Source organism: Pezoporus flaviventris, unplaced genomic scaffold, assembly GCF_033815535.1.
Source record: "Pezoporus flaviventris isolate CSIRO_AGI_PZ_B2104156 unplaced genomic scaffold, CSIRO_AGI_Pfla_v1 ptg000036l, whole genome shotgun sequence".
Taxonomy (NCBI): Eukaryota; Metazoa; Chordata; class Aves; order Psittaciformes; family Psittacidae; genus Pezoporus; species Pezoporus flaviventris.
Genome location: NW_026892584.1, coordinates 17,324,864 through 17,344,439, shown reverse-complemented (window position 1 = coordinate 17,344,439; position 19,576 = coordinate 17,324,864). Strand labels below are relative to the sequence as shown.

Sequence of the window (19,576 nt, the reverse complement as noted above, 5' to 3'; positions counted from 1 at the left end):
AGTCTCTTCTCCAAGCAAGCAGTAGTCTATTTTCCATTTCATAAATATCACATCCAAAAAACTACTGCATTTTTTTACCTCATATAAGATTATAATGCTTTTAGTCTTACAATTCAGGAACATTTTTATGAAAGAAGAATCATAGTTATTAATTCTTAAATATACTGCACTATATTTTGCTCCAATACTGGGACATAACTAATATATTTATCTAGAGAGTAAATCATCTTCATCCAGAAAAGACAGACATAATGCCTAAAAAAATTAAAAAAAAATATTTTGACCATTATCTACATAATACTTTGGAACTTTCATTTACAAGATTGCATTTCAGGGTTTTCTGAAATATTTCATAGGATGTAGAGTTGGGAAAAAATAAGAGTTTTTTTCCAAAGTTCCTAAATTTTCCAAAGGAGTGAACAATTGAAGAAACATGAGCAGCTAAACACTTTGCAGAGCTTCTAAGTCCAGATAAGCATGACCACAACAAACTTCAATACGCCAGTATGTCAGAAAGGTACATCTGACCTTCATTTAAACTGTATTATTCTTACATTGCTTCACTATCAAGTGAATGTACTATATTTTCCAAAATAAGTTAATATATGCCAAAAAATAAACCACCCTCTATTCAGTCTTTGAAGCAATTTATATACATTTATATTAGCTGGAAGGTTCTTAGCTTGCCTTCCTTTTTTTTTTTCTACATACTTGTTAGAATACCTTTTTTTTAATAACCACATTTCAAATTCTAGTAATTTCATCTTCATGTCAGGATGATAGGTTCTAGAAACTAGAGTAACTCAATAAGAGTAACTAGTTACAGTAGAAACTAGTGTAACTCAAGTAATAACAAACTAGTGTAACTCAAGTAATAACCATTCCATGATAAGCCATTTTCTGGGGGCATGAAAGCAAAGAATTTGTGAATCATGAAAATGCTTCCACTCTGGAAAACAGGATAGCTACCTATTTTCATTCACAGGACAATGGACAGAAAATGGATTTTATGTTTTTTACCAAGTTAATGGAATCATGATGTCATCTAAAGCATTTATGCACTTTGTCCTGGGTTCAACAGTAGCAGCAGAACTGTCGTGGTTTAAACCCAGTCAGGCAACTCGTTCACTCACCCCCCCCCCCCCTTCTTTCCCTCCCCCTACTCCCGGAGGGAGGGAGAGGAGGATCGAAAAGAAGGCAACTCCCATGGGTTGAGATAAGAACAGTTTAGTAACTAAGGTATAACACAAATCACTACTGCTACCACCAATAATAACAATGATAAGAGAAAATAACAAGGGAAGAGAATACAATATCACCCGCTGAGAAACGACTTCGACCCCGAAGCCCCTGTCCTTCTGGGTAACTCCCAGTTACCCCCCACCCCAGGCATGACGTGCTGTGGTATGGAATACCTCTTTGGCTAGCCTGGGTCCGGTGTCCTGTCTCTGCTTCCTCCTGGCTTCCCCTCCTCCCTAGCAGAGCATGAGGCTCACAAAGTCCTTGGCCAAACCAAAACATCATTGTTATCAGCTCTGTTCCCAGGCCGAAAGTGAAAACACTGCACTGCACCAGCTACCAAGGAGGAGGAAAATGACTGCTACTGCTGAACCCAGGACACACTTCAAGACAGTATCAACTATATGTGTATCATTCTAAACAAATTTTTATAAAGATCTTCCAATATAGAAACACAATCTCCCTACCCAAAATTGTTCTGCATTCCTCTGGTATCCTTATTCTTAGAAAGCTTTTCATAATTTTTCTTTGCAGCAGCTGCATGCACTTGATGACACTTACTGTGTGTTCCAATCAACCTTCTCTTTTCTAGACTAAACAATCATAATAATGCAATTCTTTTCTCAGAGATGATTTTTACACTTTTCATCATTCTCACTCTTTACTCTTTACAGTTATTAAACATTTGTAATGAAGGGCTGTAGTGCCTAAATCTAGACGCATTTCTTAACTGAGACATGGCTGAATAAATTGTCTTGCAAGCAATACTTCTACAATCTATCAGAGTTTCATTTTCACTTTTAAGTAATACCAGATTTGGCAATTCATGTTACTTTTGTGAGCCAAGAGTTAACTGGTATCTTGTTAATTGTATTAGCTTTGTGCTAGTCCCTACCTTTTAGACCACATCTCTGATACACAGAAGATTTCTAAAGGGTCTGCTCCAGTACATTTGAAGTCTCTTGCAACTTGGTGGTGGCTGCAGAGTTAATATTCCATTATCCAGGTCATATGTGAAAATACCAACTAACCAGACCCAGCATAGATGCCCAGAGAATCCTCAATATATTCTCGTATTTTGACACTGAGTATATATATGAGTACAAATATATTCTATATTACAAAGATTTATTTTATAAATTATGTATTATATTGTATGCACATTAAATATATGTGCGTATAAATACATATGAATATAAATACACACTCAGAAGTTCCCCTTCTGAGCATAGCTTGCCAAATGGTACTGGAAAACACACCATCCCTTCCATTTATGCAGGTATTTAGATATTTCTGGCTGAAAATGGTAGATGTCTACCAGCTGTAAGCAAGAAAAGCATAGCATACAGTGAATATTTTAATCTGTGTTGCTGTAAGGTGTCTACTATGTGGACAAATATGTAAGAATAGTGCAGAGTGAAATTTCTATAGGTTTAATGTGATTCTTTCCATAGAAGCATTAATTTCACAGACTAAGCATCCAGATTATTTTCACTTGTTTCACAAAAAAATAATAATTCTGAGAATAAATTGAATATTATTTCATTTAGAACTGCAAGAGAACTGTAAATAGGTGGTAAAGACGTCACCATTTGACAAGCTACCAATTGTTAAAGTTGACTTAGTCTTACAAAGTCGACCCAATTAAATGAGAAACAATTCCCCTCTAATTTGAGAGAATCTTACTTTCAATTCCATAAGGAATTTGATTGCTAAGCAGTGATGTAATTCATGATGTAATTCATTCAAGGAGAAATTTATTAAGTAATCATGATTTAATAAGCAATCCTGCACCACCTGATGGCCTATCTTTTCTCTAAATACCAAGCAGGCTGAACTTAGTATATATAAAATGGTATGAAATATGACAGTTTCTGCAGAGAAGAACAAGATTCGTGTCTATCCTAATGTCTGTAGAAAGACAGACTATAGAATATGATACACTACAACACTCGTAGCATCCTTAAGGCCAGACAAGCACAGGTTTCTGTACTGAAGCAAAGAAAAAGATTGCTCTTTTAAAACCCTAGTAGGTAGACAAAATTGTTAGAAAAAAGGCAAGAAAAGCTGAGCCGAGAAAAAGCATGAGAAAACACAAATGAAGCCAGCAGAACTGAGAGTTTTACATTAATCTATGGGAGCTTTCTGTTACTATCTACTAATAAACCCTCCTATATCTAAATAAAATGTATCTCTACTGTTGTATCACTTGCAGGCCACCGAGACTGATCCACTGGAGCCAGCTTGCAGACATCTGGGTTTTCAGAGTGACAAAGAAAAACATAGGACCATCCAAGAGGACTGTCTGTAAAAAGTCAGCAGCTACTATGAATTATTTAGCAGAGAAGGGTGGAAAGACAGGATATGCAATAAGGAAATGCTATATGCAATTAAATTCAAATTTCATCTGAATTCTGAAAACTGATTTATTTTTAATGTTTAAATTGACCAAATAATGGAAAGCTTAGTATTGCTGACCACGGGTTTTTAAAGTTTTCACAGAAGCCCTACAATTTCCATGGTTTATAACATCATGATCATAATCCCATGACTTTTACCAAATTAAAGACGTAATAATTGATATCACTCTTTATCTCTTTAGTCTTTGTATTTTCACACAGCACTTTAAAGCAACATTTTAATTTCATTTATTTCGGTAAATATGTTATAAGTTTAAAATAGTCTTAATAAGTTTACATTTAATAGCAAAACAGAGTTGAAACACTGACATAAATAGATATCTTTGAAAGAAAACACAATGTTTTTTTCACAAGAAATAGTACTTATTTTACCGTTATCTTCCATGGTGAAATGGAATAACTATTTTCCAATTTGATTTGGCATAAAGTTAAGAGAGATTATTAAAAAATGTGCTGATGTAGCAAATAATTTAGTTTACAAAACAACAAGAAAAAGAATGATGAGATTTCATCTTTCGGAACACAGGCTTAATTGTCTACCTGGTTTGCTGTCATACACCTGGAGAAACAGGTATATTCACATAATTGGTGAGATTTTGAAATAGAAATGCAATTATTTGTTCATATCATTTCTTAAAATTACACTGGTTACATTCTTTTTCAAAGTTCTTTAAAACCTGTATTTCCTATTAAACATTTTTTTCTGAAAGAGGTAAATTAATGAAATGTGTACAAAAGCTGTGTACTAGATGCAATATGCACTTGAAGAGTTTGTCAAGTAAAGTATGTCAAAATGTTTTTCGCAGAGATGTTCATGCTCAACTTCAGTCTAACATTTTAAGGATTGTAAACATTACTGATTTCTTTAGGGTGTATTTACAAATGCCAGCATGCCTCCATCTTGGCCCTATTTTTCCTTTCCACTTTTTGTATCACACAAGTTTGAATTTTATCAATTCTATAGTCTTATTTAACACTTCTCACTAAATACTGTGCTAAAACACAGTACAGGAAGCTTATGATTAAGGATGTTTTGAAAGATCTGATTGCACTGATACGTATCTATGCATGTATATTTCATGTTATATGTATTATAAAATTAAGATAGATAGACAGCATAACTTACATACAAAGTGCCCTCTTGTGGTTCCAAGCAGGTAATCTCTAAGAGATTTATGATATATTTAAATGGGTTTCTAATATATATCCACACTGGTTTAGAATAACAGTATTTATTATTAGTTAGCCTAATTTTCAAACAGCAAATATTGCTAAGCCTTTTCTTTGTCCTCTCTACACACAGTAATTGACAAGTATATACTCTCTCTGTAATGGATCTTGGCTATGGAAGACAATATCTGTGCTATAGTAATGACACAAGTACTGCTTAAGTTTTTGTCCATTAAAGACATGATTGTCCTGCCCATTCCTGAATGGATTCTTCAGTTATACCAGGAAAAAGTTTTCTGGCATTCATTATTCAAAACATCTAACATATAAAGCCCTGTGTTGCTTTATACTTTATTTTTCCAGTAAAATTAATCTCAGTGGAAGAGAGGTTTGCTAGGGTAACAATGACAGCCTTTAATTATAAATCAGTTCAAGGGCAGACACAGCCTGAAATATCGGGACTTTCACGTACATAATAGAATTTGTATTCAGTTCTCTTATACAATATCTTCTCTACCTCACTGGGATGTGGAACTTTCATTTTCAAAGGCAAGAGATCTTCCAATGTAAATAAGAGCCCCACATTCTCAAGTAAGAATTAAATCAGCAGTTTGCTTTGAAATGAGACTTAGAAACCTATCATCTGTTTGTTCACAATAAACAAAAAGGGAGTTTTCTTAAAATGTAAAACTAAACAGTGACACAAAAGAATCAACTACAAAGAAAGAATAAATACCTTTTTGGCCTTGGGTTTTTTTTCATAAGTCTCTGATAATGGCTTTCTTTTTTCCTGAGTGGTGTCTTTGGAGAATAAATATTCAAACTCAGTAGTATCAAGTATATCAGGTTCTTCTAATGATTCCCATAATGTTGGCATAGCAGTTTTCCTATAAAGGAAAAGGTAATAATCAAATTTCCAATAAAATTTTATGAAGAACCACAACAGACCTAACTGCAACAGATGAAAATTCACAATAGATTTAAAACTCAAAGAAACATGCACTGCTGCTACACAATCAGCATTCTTTCCCTATTCCTTCCACTGAATCAAAATGTTTTATAGAAGGCTGTTCCAAAGAGTTTAGCTATTCCATATCTATGCCTTCTAGACTATTAAAATGCATTATTTGTATTGCAGCTTTTGGTACAACAACCAAATATTATAACTGCAGCTTATGAAATATGTCTCAAGAGATTTCTGCCACTTCAACTAGGATTAGGAGTATTTCAACAGCAGTTTTAAAAAATTCCCAGTAATCTATTTAGACCTATAAAAATAAACAATGTCAACAAACAGTGAACAAAATTTACTCAACCATATTTTAAGAGCATTTGAGGTCATTTGTATAGGACTTGATTCACTGCATGTTAGCTGCAGTTGTATGTTCATATTTATCCTTGTTGCAGTTCTGAGAAACTAGAGTAATTACATGGCCTATATTTTTGGAGACTAACCAGTGTTCCGCTCCATTCAACCCACCGTAAATTTTAAATGTGTGTTATCTTCCCTTGCCTTCCAAAACCAGATTTAGTTTTGGAACAGTCTGGAACTTGTTTAAACAAACCTCTAGTATTATCTGGATTTAGAGAAAATACAATGTAGTGCTGCAAACACAGCACTTCATTTCTGAAGGAGCTATTTCAAAATTTCAATGTTTCTGGAAAATATGTTGGACAAAACTTTGAGTGCTCTTCTTGTCTGTTTATCAGCAGGAGGTGGGCCCACTTCTTCCAGCAGATGTCACTACAAGACAGTGAAATTATTTGCGAGGAAAAAAAAGAAGTGATGAAACCCCCTAGAAAATACGAATGGCTGATGTCACTAAAAATACTTTTATTAGATGTAATTTGCAGAAAATGCAACACCTACAGATTCAGGCAAACCAAAGTTATGGGGTATTTCAGAGTTAGGATTTTTTTTACTTGGTACTCAACTGTACATTTACTATTGTGAATGTCTGTGGAACTCCATTAGCATCCACTGATGCAGCATATTCTGTGCCACAGGACATGCTTACAGCTCCACAGCTTCACTCTCCCCAATACCAGAGTTCGTGTCAGCAACACAGAAAAATGAAGGATTCTTTCTGGCTCCAAAAGAAGAACTCTGAAGTCTTCGCTGGCTGTTGATCTGAGCAGCAGACCCCTGAAGAAGTTTCTAGTTCCAGTACAGACCATGAAAATGTTGGACCACTACACCTGGTGACCAGCAGTTCACCAGAAAGCTATGAATGGGACCTTACCTTGCATTCAGCAAAAGCTTAATTAACCAGCAACATTTCAGAGCAAGCATTTTGATTTCAGTGAATTGAAAGAATTACAATAACACTTATTTAGGGACCAATGATTTCTTCACTGCGAAACCATTTTTCACTAGCAATTATGGAAAAGTAAAACCAAAATGTTCAAATTTCATGCTCCAAAATAATTCAATGCCTTTAATTCTGAATCACTGAAAGAATATAACTGATATTTCATTAAACTCTTTGTTCCGGTAAAACATTTATTATAAAATATTAACACACTAAAATGCTTTCTTATACCAGAATGATTTTTCCTTACCAAAATAAATTCAATCAAAAAGTTGTAAACTAAAATTAAATTCAAATAAATTGCTATTAAATTTAAAAATAATTTTAAATATATTTAAATACAGATATTCAATTTACAGTGCTTAAATATACTAAAGTAAAATAAAATATTAAGAATAATCATAAATAATTTTTATACTTAAATACTTTATAACTACAATTTATTATAATTATATATAAGTGCAAGGGAGACGTTAAAACAGCCTTGCAATACCTCAAGAGGGCCTACAAGAAATCTGGAGGGGGACTTTTTCCAAGGGCATGTAGTGAAAGGATGAGGGGAAATGGATTTAAACTGAAAGAGGACAGAATTAGATTAGATCATTAGGAAAATGTTCTTTATTGTGAGGGTGGTGAGGCATAGAACAGGTTGCCCTGAGTCACATTCCAGCTTTTTTGTAGGCACCTGTTAAGTACTGGAAGGCTGCTCTAAGGTCTCCCCCGGAGCCTTCTTTTCTCCAGGCTGAACAAGCCCAACTCTCTCAGCATGTCTTCATAGGAGAGGTGTTCCAGCCCTCTCATCATCTTCATGGCCCTCTTCTGGACCCAATCTAACAGATCCATGTCTTTTAGTACTGCGGGTCCTAGAGCTGGATGCAATACTCCAGGTGGGGTGACACCAGAGCAGAGCAGAGGGGGAGAATCACCTCCCTCGACCTGCTGGCCATACTTTAGGGCAGCCCAGGATACAGCTGGCTTTCTGGGCTTCAAGCTTGCTTTGCCAGCACAATTTTTTTATCTGCCAGAATATCCAAGTTCTTCTCTGCAAGGCTGCTCTCAATCTATTCACCCCCTAGTCTGTACTGATATTAGGGATTGCCCCAACTCAGGTGAAGGACCTTGCACTTGGCCTTGTTGGACATGGAGTTTGCAAAGGCCTGCTCCTCAAGTCTCTCAAGGTCACTTTGGAAAGACCCCTTCCCTCAAGCATATCTAGCATTTTATCCCAGCACTGAATCACAATAAGACTGGTAATTTTATTTTTTTTTAACTACAGAGATGTCTGTAAGTATTGATACTCCTTAATGGATTCTTCATGCTGCATGTTCCCAAGCTGCATATATTTATACATATGCTTTAATTTTCCTGCTCTGACACAATTAAACACAGAGGTTAGGTCCCAGTTTAACTGGTTCTAGAACTAGCATCATAGAGCTCTGAAGATGGTATTACCTGAAGTGACTGGGAAGCAAAAATGAAACTCTGTTCTTGTCGGAACAAACACATAAATTCCATGTCTCTACACTGATTCTGCTATACATTCCTAGAATGTTAACTTTTTAAGTATTAAATGGTATACATGCCCTTGTATCACACTGTATAAATAGCAAGTCCAAATAAATATATTTTACCTGGTATCTTGTAATTGTATCCGTGTCCAATACAAAGGCTTCATGGGACGGCTAGGTTCAATGGCAGGCTTTCGAGGACCTTGGTTTGAAGATAAAGTGCTGTTAAAAAATAACCCAGGCCCAGGAGGTGGAGGGGGTGGTGGTAAGACAGATCCAGGCAGTGGAGGAGGCACAGGAGGTCCTGACCCTGGAAGCGGGGGTGGTGGAGGTGGTGGTGGTGCTTGAAAATTCCTACAGCTTTCAGAAGGTGGAGGTGGCAGTGGTGGGCCAGATCCAAACTGAGATGTCAGTGAAGTCGTACACACTGGCAAAGGTGGTGGTGGAGGAACTAAACCTGGTAGTGAAGAATCAGGAAGGGGAGGAGGAGGTGGTGGTGGCGGTGGTGCTAATGGTGGAGGAGGCAGCATTTGTTTCGGTTGACAAGGTAAGACACTTTCTGAAGACTGCACATTGCAATTGTCCTTATTTTCACTTTGGGCAGAAATATTATGTGACAAAGAAGAAATATTAAGCTTTTTGGGTACTATTTGGTTATTTTTCACAGCTCTGTTTTCTTCTTCACTAGGCTTTATGAAAGTTTCTCTGTCAGTCTGTATACATACATTTCGGTATGTCTTTGGTGGGTTACCATCTTCAGTAGAAATGCCAATATCTTTTGCTTTTTCACTCCTTCTGTTTAATTTATTATCAAGTTCATTCTTCAGATATGCAATTGTTTCCTCAAGCTGAGCAGTTGATACAGCATGTTCTCCACGAATATGGAATACCCTGAGTTCAAACTGAGACTGCAGAAAAACAACAAAAAAAAAACCTTAGTGCAAATATTTTCTAAAGTGTTTATTTTGTTGTAATTAAAAATCTTCACATTTAGCCCACATTCTTACTTTAAGCCAAGACACACACAATTTACTTTCCCAGTTCTAAATAGCTTTATTACAAGCTATTACATAAATGGACTACTACTAATCTTTAAACAAGTGTAATCAGTGTATGTTTCAACAAAACGTATTTCCAGCTCTGGAACATCAATTTAGCAAATTCTAACTTGTACCTTGCCTTTAAGCAGACTTCCTGGTTTCTAATTGCTGAATGAAATAATTACTGGTTAAATATGAGGAGAAATGTAACTTTTTCAAATTGTATTGCACTTATGACGTGATTTTATTGACTATTTAATTTCATACATATGCCATATACATAGTTAACATGTTAGGAAGTAAAAAATAGAGTAAACATAACAGAAGTTGAAATTCTCTCCCCCCCCCCCCCCCCCAAAGAAAACATTAAATAAACAAAATACTTTCTCAATCCATTAAAAGTGTTCTCATCTATTAAATTCACAAAAGTACACAAATTCTCCTTCAAATTTATCTTTACTATTAGATTGAAACTTCATTTCTACCTCATGTATTTTAATCTAAAATTCAGGAAAATACATCTTAGAACCAAGATCAAGAGGGTTTCACTGTTGTAGAAGGAAATAACAGTCTTTCAAGAATATATATAGGTAAAGAAAAAACCAAAACACTTTTCTTACCATATATCAGAAAAATACAAAACATTTGACACAGAAATCTCTCCTTTAAGTAATTTAATCTAAGACTGCTTTTCCAGATGACTGAATCCCTACAAGTTATTTTCTGTTATGCCATGCTACTATCAGGCAGCTGACTGCTGCTCTTTCTTTTTAAAGCAGTGACTCCTGAAAGAGCATATTCCATGGTTCTTTCAGGATCTCTGTACAAATGGAAGCCAGCATTTCAACAGAAGCAGCTAATGAGCTGTGATATTCCAAAATTTCTGCAGGCAGAGCAACTTACACTTCAAAAAATCCTGCAGTGCTGGTCAGAAGCAGCAACATAGAACTCCCTACTTAACATTTCATCGTGAGTATTATGTCAGACTTAATAGATCACAATATTAATTACTATGCATCTAACTCATGCATGTGTAGCTCAGTATGGAAGATCAGTGTAATATACTTTATATCATACAAAGAAGCGCCAATAGGTATGCAAAAAATACGTTATTTTTTACAGCAGTATAATCAACTTGCATTCTAAATCCATTTAAGATAAAGTCCAAAGTAAACAATCTGAAAATACTGGATACAAAAGGCTCCTTCCCTTAACTGGCAAGCATAAAGGTGGGAAATTGAAAGTTTTGCAAAGAGAATCGAACAGCAATTTGTATTGGAAATAACCCAATTTCTATTAGCTTTATCGAAGAACTAGAACTAGTATGTATAACAAATTGAACGTTGTTTACTTGGCTTTACTTGCTGTTACTATATCAAAGTTTGTTTTCACTCAGTTTAATTATTAGTTCAGTTCGACTATCACAAGATTTTCTGTCATCTGAACTGCTCCAGAGCAATCACCTTTCTTTTTAAATTTGGCATGCTGATTCATAAATGAGGCATTGAAGTAGGTTTGCCTTAGGGAATTTAGCTATTTTGTTTATCATAGTATTTTGCCCCTGTTGGACACCAGAAACTACCTGACAGAACAATTTACTTCGAATGTTAAAGATTTTTCCAGCAGTAAATCTGAAGTCACCTTAAAAACACGCTGTAAAACAAGCACAGTATTTAACAAAACTACTTATTTCATCTCACTGGGCATGAAAGCAACTGTGTTAGTATTCTGTACATTTTCAATCTCAGATCTTCTATCTTTAATTGACAATATAAAATTGGTGATTCAAATCCAAAATTGGATTTGAGAAATAATTTTAAACTTTGTTCTTGCTTTTTACTCTTTCACATTTTCAAAATTATTTTCTGTTAATAAAAATGCTAAACATAAACAAGAATTAAAGCTGAAATTACTAAGCAAAAAAACCCAAATGCAGACAACAAAAATGAGACATTGGGAATCTGTTCTGAAAATTTCATCAATGCAAACAATCAGTCTTATCTAACTGAAGAAGTAAGTAAGATTAAGTAATAAAGTAAGATTAAGTAATAAAACACATTTTTGATTGCCTTACACCTCAGATTTTGTTCACTGAAATAAGATTAAATAATATTGAAATCTTTTCAGTTTACGTAACCATGACAGTATTTTCAACAGAATTTTCAAGAATATATATAGATACTATTTTTAAATATACACATAACACGTATTCTTAATAACGGTCTGCTTAGTGACAAATATTTCTTCAAGAGAGATGGAATGCTCTAAAATCTTATAACAAATTAAATGAAATCGAACAGCATCCAGTCATTCCATGCAGGTAGAATTTAAAACATTTTACATGGTCACTAAATTTTTCTACAGCAATTGGCGATACAGTACATATCCAGGAAAATCTTTTCTTTCTTACAGTGAGACTAAGGATAGGAATAATGGAATCTTATTGTACTTCACATTATTCTAAACAAATCCAACATACTAAAATGCAGCATAATAAAACTACTTCCACCTCACAATTTCAAGTGGGAAATAAATCAATCAAAACTAATTTCATACTATATGTTGTCACCAGAATCCTGAAATATTAAAAATATAATGTGAAAAGAGAGACATTTCGTTGAACAGAAATTAGTGCTTGAAGCATTTGTGCATTTCCAGTTAAAATGCTGTTTAACTCTAAACGGGAACCAAAGTTCTTTTTACTTTAGTATACATATGTCTACCAAAGCTTACAGTTTTATTTCCAGGCATCTGTCAACACTCCTTTAAAATGCTTATGATGGCTACATTAACAATACCTGTGGCTGGTGGGAAGAACCAATTTTTAGCTGAATTCAAATCTATAGGCACTTGAACAGGTAAGAGTTCAAATTATTCAGTTGGATAGATACAGTTAAAATTATTCAGCATCTTGTTACTGAATCACATCAGCGATTATTACTATCATGTTGGAAATATACCAAGTCTGTTTTCTTGGCACGTCATGCACCAGGCTCAGAGTATTTGGAAACTGCTGTTAAATTGAATAATGACCAAAAGCTACCTGCAATTTGGTCACAGCTATTTGAAGCAGAAGGTGGGGGGGGGGGGGGGAAAGAAGAAAAAATATGGTGATTCCTAGGGAAAAGGATCTGTGATAGCATAGCACAAACGGATCGTGAGTCAACAACTCCATATTAGAACATATAAATAGAAACAAATGTAATTTGCAAAACCACAGTCCTTGTGCTCTATTCAGCTGCTAAAAGTCATGTGTATGTTCAGTTTAAGAATAATGCTTTCCCTGTGTTCACAATCACTGATACTGAAATCTGGGCCAGTTCATTCGGTATTGATTTTCCAGGTTCAATTTACATTGCCTTTGTCTTCACCTCACCCTTCCTGGGTAACACCCTCCTTGCGTCCTTAGTTTCTTTCTATTGTTGAAGAATAGTTCCACTGAACCCCTACATTTGCTTGATGTAATTCAGCTGGATTGTTGTCTATTATCCTTTTAATCCTGTGCTTTTCTCACCTCTAAAACTAGCCTTTCTGGATGATGACTTCTTTTTCCATTCTTGAAAGGCTCTCTGCTTCCAATATCCATTTTAAAGAGGTTGAATAAATAGGCAGTTTAGTCTACCCCTCTAATTAATCTTATTTTGCTTCCAAATCTGCCATTTCATGAAACATAGGTTTCAGAGTTTTTGCACTTCTGATTCTGACTAAATAAAGGCCATGCCCATTTGCTATTCAAGCCTCACCAAGCCTCTTGTATCTGCCACTGGAATGGGCACAATCCATTTTCCTTGACTAAAATCACCTCTCCAGAGCAAATGATCCCAGCTAACTCCCAGTTCCCTTAAACATAGACAGTTATATGTAAGCTTAGAAGACCTGTATTACTCTCTTCCTGAAAGTATACTGTTTATGGGTAAAATAAAAGCCACCCCTATGAAAAAAAAAACACCCGTCTTACTAAAATAATTGTTATTGCTATGATACAAAGGTGATTATGTAAATATCCAAAATACTGATATATCATAACCTGGAAAACAAGAGGAGGTTTCTGGAATGGCTTTCTAATGTCTTTAGGTCCTTTCTCCTTACACACACCCCTCTGCTGTATGAGTCCAGTGACATTATTTTTGCACCTGCTAAGTGACTTGACACAAGACAAGATATATTTGATATATTTTCCAAAATAATGCCAACAGCTCAGCCTTGGTCCTGTGAGGCTCAGGAACATATAAAGCATATGTTCAAAGGAAGAAAAAAGAATCAGTGCAGTCTACTTCCATTAACCATTAAAGTCTCTAATGATAAAGCATGTAATTTATCACAAAAAAAAAACAACAAACCAACCAATCAAACAAACAAGCAAAACAAAGAAAAAAAAAGACTAAATACTCCCACTGATAATATAACCTACGGGTTGTCTCACTGTCTGACATGATAATGCCGACTGACACAGACAAATCTAAATGCCAACATGACAGCTTTTCTCTGTGCTTAGGTAGGAGACAAAGTTTACGGCCTCATTTAATACAGTCAATATAGTCAATTATAGTCTATATAGTCAATTAAATGCAATCAGCTCAAGTATGTACTTGTTGTGTTACTGCTTTATATAATGTGATTTTATATGGACAAAGACTTTCTAACCATGACATAGAATTGCTTTGATATTGAAAATTTTATAACAATTTGTATGCATGAATATGAAGAAACCATATATCTCTACAACAACCTACATTCAGAAATCAGTTGCTGCCTTCTTATTAGTCAAGACTTATTTGCACCATAAATGTTTCGAAAAAATCCTACGTGGAGCAGTAAAACATTAAAAAAAAAAAAAAATCTTTAAGCCACTGGTTAGAGCTAGCAATATGCAGAACTTCTGCTTTGTAAATAGTGAGTTAATGCTTCGCTGTTAATGCATAATATTTTTTCTCTAGTGTTTACAGCGCTATTCTACTCTAAAAACCGACTGTGTAAAAATGGTACATCTTTAATGAACAAAGCTGTTCTAAGTATATCAGAGACAGACCTCTTCTTTAACTGAGAAACACACACTTTTACTAGTTTTTACTCTTAATTAGCCGGGAAAAACAAAGTAGTAGGGAGAAAGTGAGCTCGATTTTATTCCCTTCTGACTGTATACACTGATTGCTACGTCTAATCAGTTACTTATGCCAAGCCATGGAAAGGAAAAAAAATGGGAACAAAGAAGAAACAAAGTATCAAAGCATATGGTATCTAGAGGGGAAGGGGGAGAGAGAGATTAAAACAGAAGAGAAGAAAGGAAAGGTAAGTTACTGAGTTGGCAGTGAAAAACATTTTCATAGACTTTATAGCTTTTTTTAAATTTATTCTTTATAGTATTGTGGCCATCAAAGTATTGTGCATAGAAAAGAGAGGAAAACCAAATTTTTCACAGACAGCCTCTGACTTTTTGGTTTTGTTTAAGTAATTTCATCTTCAGCTTTTGGAAGAGCTCACACTTTTTATTCTTGTATTGTGTTGACAAAGAAAAAAGAGGTCCTTTTTTGTTAAATCTCTGTCCTTAAAAAAAAAAAAAATCATTTGTTTTAAATTTTAACAACAATCAGTGATTTAGGAAAGGATTTCTCCATGAAAAAAACCTTAAACCTGTGCCAATTTACATAAAAATCAAAATCCCCTTCCAATAAGTACCTCAACCAATATAATCAGTTACATATGATACATCACCTTTTTCAAGGGTATGCAGCAAGAACTGTTCTTACATCTCATAGTCAAAAAGTAAGCTAAATGATTGACCATTCTCAAACATTCAGGAACTCTAAATATTTGTACAGGCTATGTATACAGAGCGCAATTATCCTTCCAATTTAAAAAATAGTACAAGAAGTTGGGAAGAAATTTTACCATAGTGGATATGAAGAACATTGTTTTTCTAGATATTTTTGAATATTCAGTTATTTAACAGTTACTGGCATTTGGGTAGTTGAGAAAGAAATACAGCCTTATAGACAGTAACTCTGGAGTATAAAATTATTGGCATAGCACATCATTAAAATATACCCAGTTACATTGCAAAATACAGGTTTTTTTTTTAAAAAAAAACATACTGTGCATGACTACTTACATACAGGACTACAGATAGCTTAAAATTCATGCAACATTTTAAGCACTGATTCATGTAATGTTTTGTAATTTAAGTATTTACTGTGAAAACATAAAAATTTTGATTCACACACACACATATATATTTCATGTTACGAAATACAACTTCTGATTTAACAACACCTGCAATTACTTGTAAAGATTGATATTAAACAGCTACCATTTCTACAAGGATATAGTATGAACAGGTCCTCAATCTCAAGTAACTACACTTAAGTAAAAGCTACAAATAGACACCAAAAATGTAGCTATTTGATTACACTTTAAAAAAATAAGGCATTATTCTTCCAGGAACTAAGTTGCACAACTATTCAACTCTGTAATTGAACTGCATTTTGACATGCCAAATATCATTAAACATCCACAAACCAAAGCAGACCTTTACTAGATTACTATTTAAAACACAATACGAAAAATCTCCATTTACAGAAAGGAAACGTAGATATAAAGCTGCATGAGAATTTTAATAATTCAGTATTTGAGTATATCAGTTACACACTTAGAATGGCTCAGAAGGCATTTTCCATACCTTCCTTAATATTTTATAGCCATACTTAACAGATGGATTGCCATATTTAAAAAATGCGCATTCACATAATGAGTGAAGTTGCTAAAAGCTCTGTTTCATTATAAATGCATATCACTGTGAGCTTAAGGAATTTGTTACAGAAAGGGTAACAGAAGACAGAAAGCTTGGTGAAGTTAACATGTTCAGCCTTTATAAGGCCCATATTTATACTATATGAAGGAATGACTAATGTAAAAAAGGATTGTTAGTATAACTGCACAAGTCGTGAATTATCATCAGAAAGAAGAAAGTAATGCCATAAGCCTGCAATTCTGAATTCACTTATGAATTTCTACTTCCTATGTCACCAATCTAGATGTCTACAAAATAAAAAAATCCCGTGCATTTCTAGACTAGTGTAAAGGGACTTCTTCCCTCTCTCACCTTTTTGATTGTACCGAAATAATTGGTACAATACACTTAATTTCATCTTTTTCCTTGTCCTGTCTGGAAGAAACACCATCTAACCAAGATCAGCTTCAAAAAAGCAAACAGGTATATGAACAACTGACTGTATGTATGAGAAAGGAATACACTCAATACAAGCAGGTATTCGAAGGCAACCTAAGCAAAATTTTTTTTTGAGACATGTACTATGCTTCGCACTCCATCTGCTGTTATTTCTGGCATTTTCCTATTCTTTGTTAGAAAAACTCCAAAACTAGCAAACAGCAATTCTCAGAATGCAGAAAATCAATGAGAAACTGAAGATATTAACATAATAATATCTACTCTGCTGCAAAAATATTCAAAGTAAGCACGACACTTTTTTTTGTATTTAAATTAATATATGCTTACATTTGCTTGTATGTTTATATGTTTCTAATAATCTTCCACTCGTTCCAGTTTTCAGTCAAAACTGTTCTTAATGTAGCCAGTAAAACATTCTTCAGGCCATTTCAGAAATAGCTGGCATTTATAACACATTTTGAATACTTCTCTTCTATAGACTCAGTTCTGCATCCAAGAAAACACATTTATTAACACCTTCAGCCACTCTTCCTGGTCCTCTCTCTATACAGTATGTCCACACTGCTGCACTGCTCCTTTACTTTGCTCCTTGAACTCATTTCCTAGCAATTCCCAGTGCTGGTTTTCTCTTCGTCTTTCTATTCATCTTTTATGCATATTCAACTGTATGCTACTTGGGGAATGTGTCAATGAAATTATTATATTGTTGTCACCCTTCACTTCTGTCATATAAAATGAGTCTTCTCCTAAATTAAACCCCATTCTTCAGCAATATGATTCTTTACATATGTTTTCTCCCTCTTTTTCCTCCTTTTTACCATTTTCCAGGACCCAGATAACAGCCAGGCTACCATCCTTCCAATTGCAAAGCCTGTGTACTTTTCTCCAGCAGGAAGTGCCTGTCAAAAGACTTGCAAGCTTTTTGCCAGTGCATTTGTACATACTGAGTCTAACGGCTCTATAAAGACATGACAGAGCTGTTTAAAAAAAATAAATATATATATATGAATCACAAGTTTAAAAAAAAAAAATCCACAATTAAGTCTGCTGACAAAGAATATAGTGGAAGCAGGAACTGAATCAGCTCATTCTTTCACACTAGTGCTAAGCTTTCTGAGATCATGTAAGTCTAATGTAACAAACACACCTTCATTTTTCTCTCTACAGGAAGAAAATAAATAGCCATGCAAAGCAGATCTATGACACAAGGATTCTGTAGCTGTTTTCTGACAGGACCATGTTTTTCAAGGTATTATTCTGTGCAATATGCCAACCATCCCTTGCATTATGGACTGCAGACAGTCCTATATTCTTCTAAGCTTTAGCATTTCCTCTTCCAGCTGCTTGCGGACCTTCAGTCTCTCTAAATGTTCTGTCCTCTTTTCCATGCTCTTCACAGAGTGATTTCCAAGTTGCCTCAAATTTTGCTTCCCTCATCCTGATTGCTTTGTGTCTGCTCTGTGTTTCTGTGAAATTATATTCAACTAGGTTTTGTTTCCTGCACATATACATTTCCTCTCCTCAATCCTTTTACTACCATCCAACCATTTTAGACTGCACAAGTTAACTCACTTGGAGAACTTTGTTATACAATACATAGCTCACAACAGCTCATCTCTAATACTTGCTTTTCTACAGCTGTCCTATTTACATATAATTTTACCCAGATGAACCCTTTTACTAAGAGTAAATCCCTCCCCCTCTGCACAACTTCTATTCAAACACCTTGATGCAGCCTTGAAATTTCTTGGTAATATCTCAAAATCCTGCAAACATTATGAATGCAAATACATGGGAAAATATCCTATTACGTCAACTTGGTAAGCCATGTACTCTCCTGTGGCATCTCTGTGCCCGCAGAGAAATCTCACTGGAATCTAAATCCTTCTTGAATCTAATGTATATATCAAGCAGAAAATTATTAATGCCTTGGATGTATTAACTTCTCGCCACAGGCACATCTGCTAAGCAATGTCATCCCTTGACATAATGATAGCACCTCTAAAATACTAGACTGAATATTACTTAATAAAGCCAAGTGTTAACAACGTGCGCTTAAAGAGGTACATTTCAGGCTATAAATACGTAAATATTAAGTAGATAGTTTAGCATTTTATGTAATTTTATATTTTTGGTAGGTAAGATAAAATTCCAACTAATACTAAAGTTTCTCTTCATTTGAATGAATGTTTTTAAAAAGAATAAAACCATGAAAAAAATTAACTGACAAAAAAAAACCAACAAAAACCTGTATGTATCTCAGGTAGCAGTGAGAAGGGAATACCATGCTCACTAGAAGACTGCAAGTTAGGAGAAGAGAAGGCTGTGTGGTGACCTCATAGCAGCCTTCCAGTATCTGAAGGGGGCCTACACGGATGCTGAAGAGGGACTCCTAGGGACAGGAGCAATAGGACAAGGGATAATGAGTTCAAACCAAAGTAGAGGAAGTTCAGGTTAGATATAAGGGAAACGTTCTTTACTGTTAGGGTGGTGAGGCTCTGGAACAGATTGCCCAAAGAAGGGGTAAATGATCCATCCCTGGCAGTGTTCAAGGCCAGGCTGGACAGAGACTTGGGTGACATGGTCTAGTGTGACGTGCCCCTGCCCAGGGCAGGAGGACTGGAACTAGATGATCTACAGGTCCTTTCCAAACCTAACCATTCTACGACTCTGTGTAACACCCAACGCATGCCATACCATG

At 35.0% G+C, this 19,576-nt stretch overlaps 1 protein-coding gene across 6 annotated transcripts in view; it reads right to left on the bottom strand.

Annotated features, from left to right (window-relative positions):
• FMN1 (formin 1) overlaps positions 1–19,576 on the bottom strand; it is a 188,004-nt gene that overhangs the window by 80,038 nt on the left and 88,390 nt on the right. For all 6 annotated transcript variants that reach the window (XM_061463381.1, XM_061463385.1, XM_061463384.1 and 3 more), the window contains 2 exons: positions 8,773–9,557; positions 5,566–5,716 (listed from right to left, as the gene is read on the bottom strand). In XM_061463381.1, coding sequence (XP_061319365.1) covers positions 5,566–5,716; positions 8,773–9,557 — 936 coding nt within the window. The remainder of the gene's footprint in view (positions 1–5,565; positions 5,717–8,772; positions 9,558–19,576) is intronic.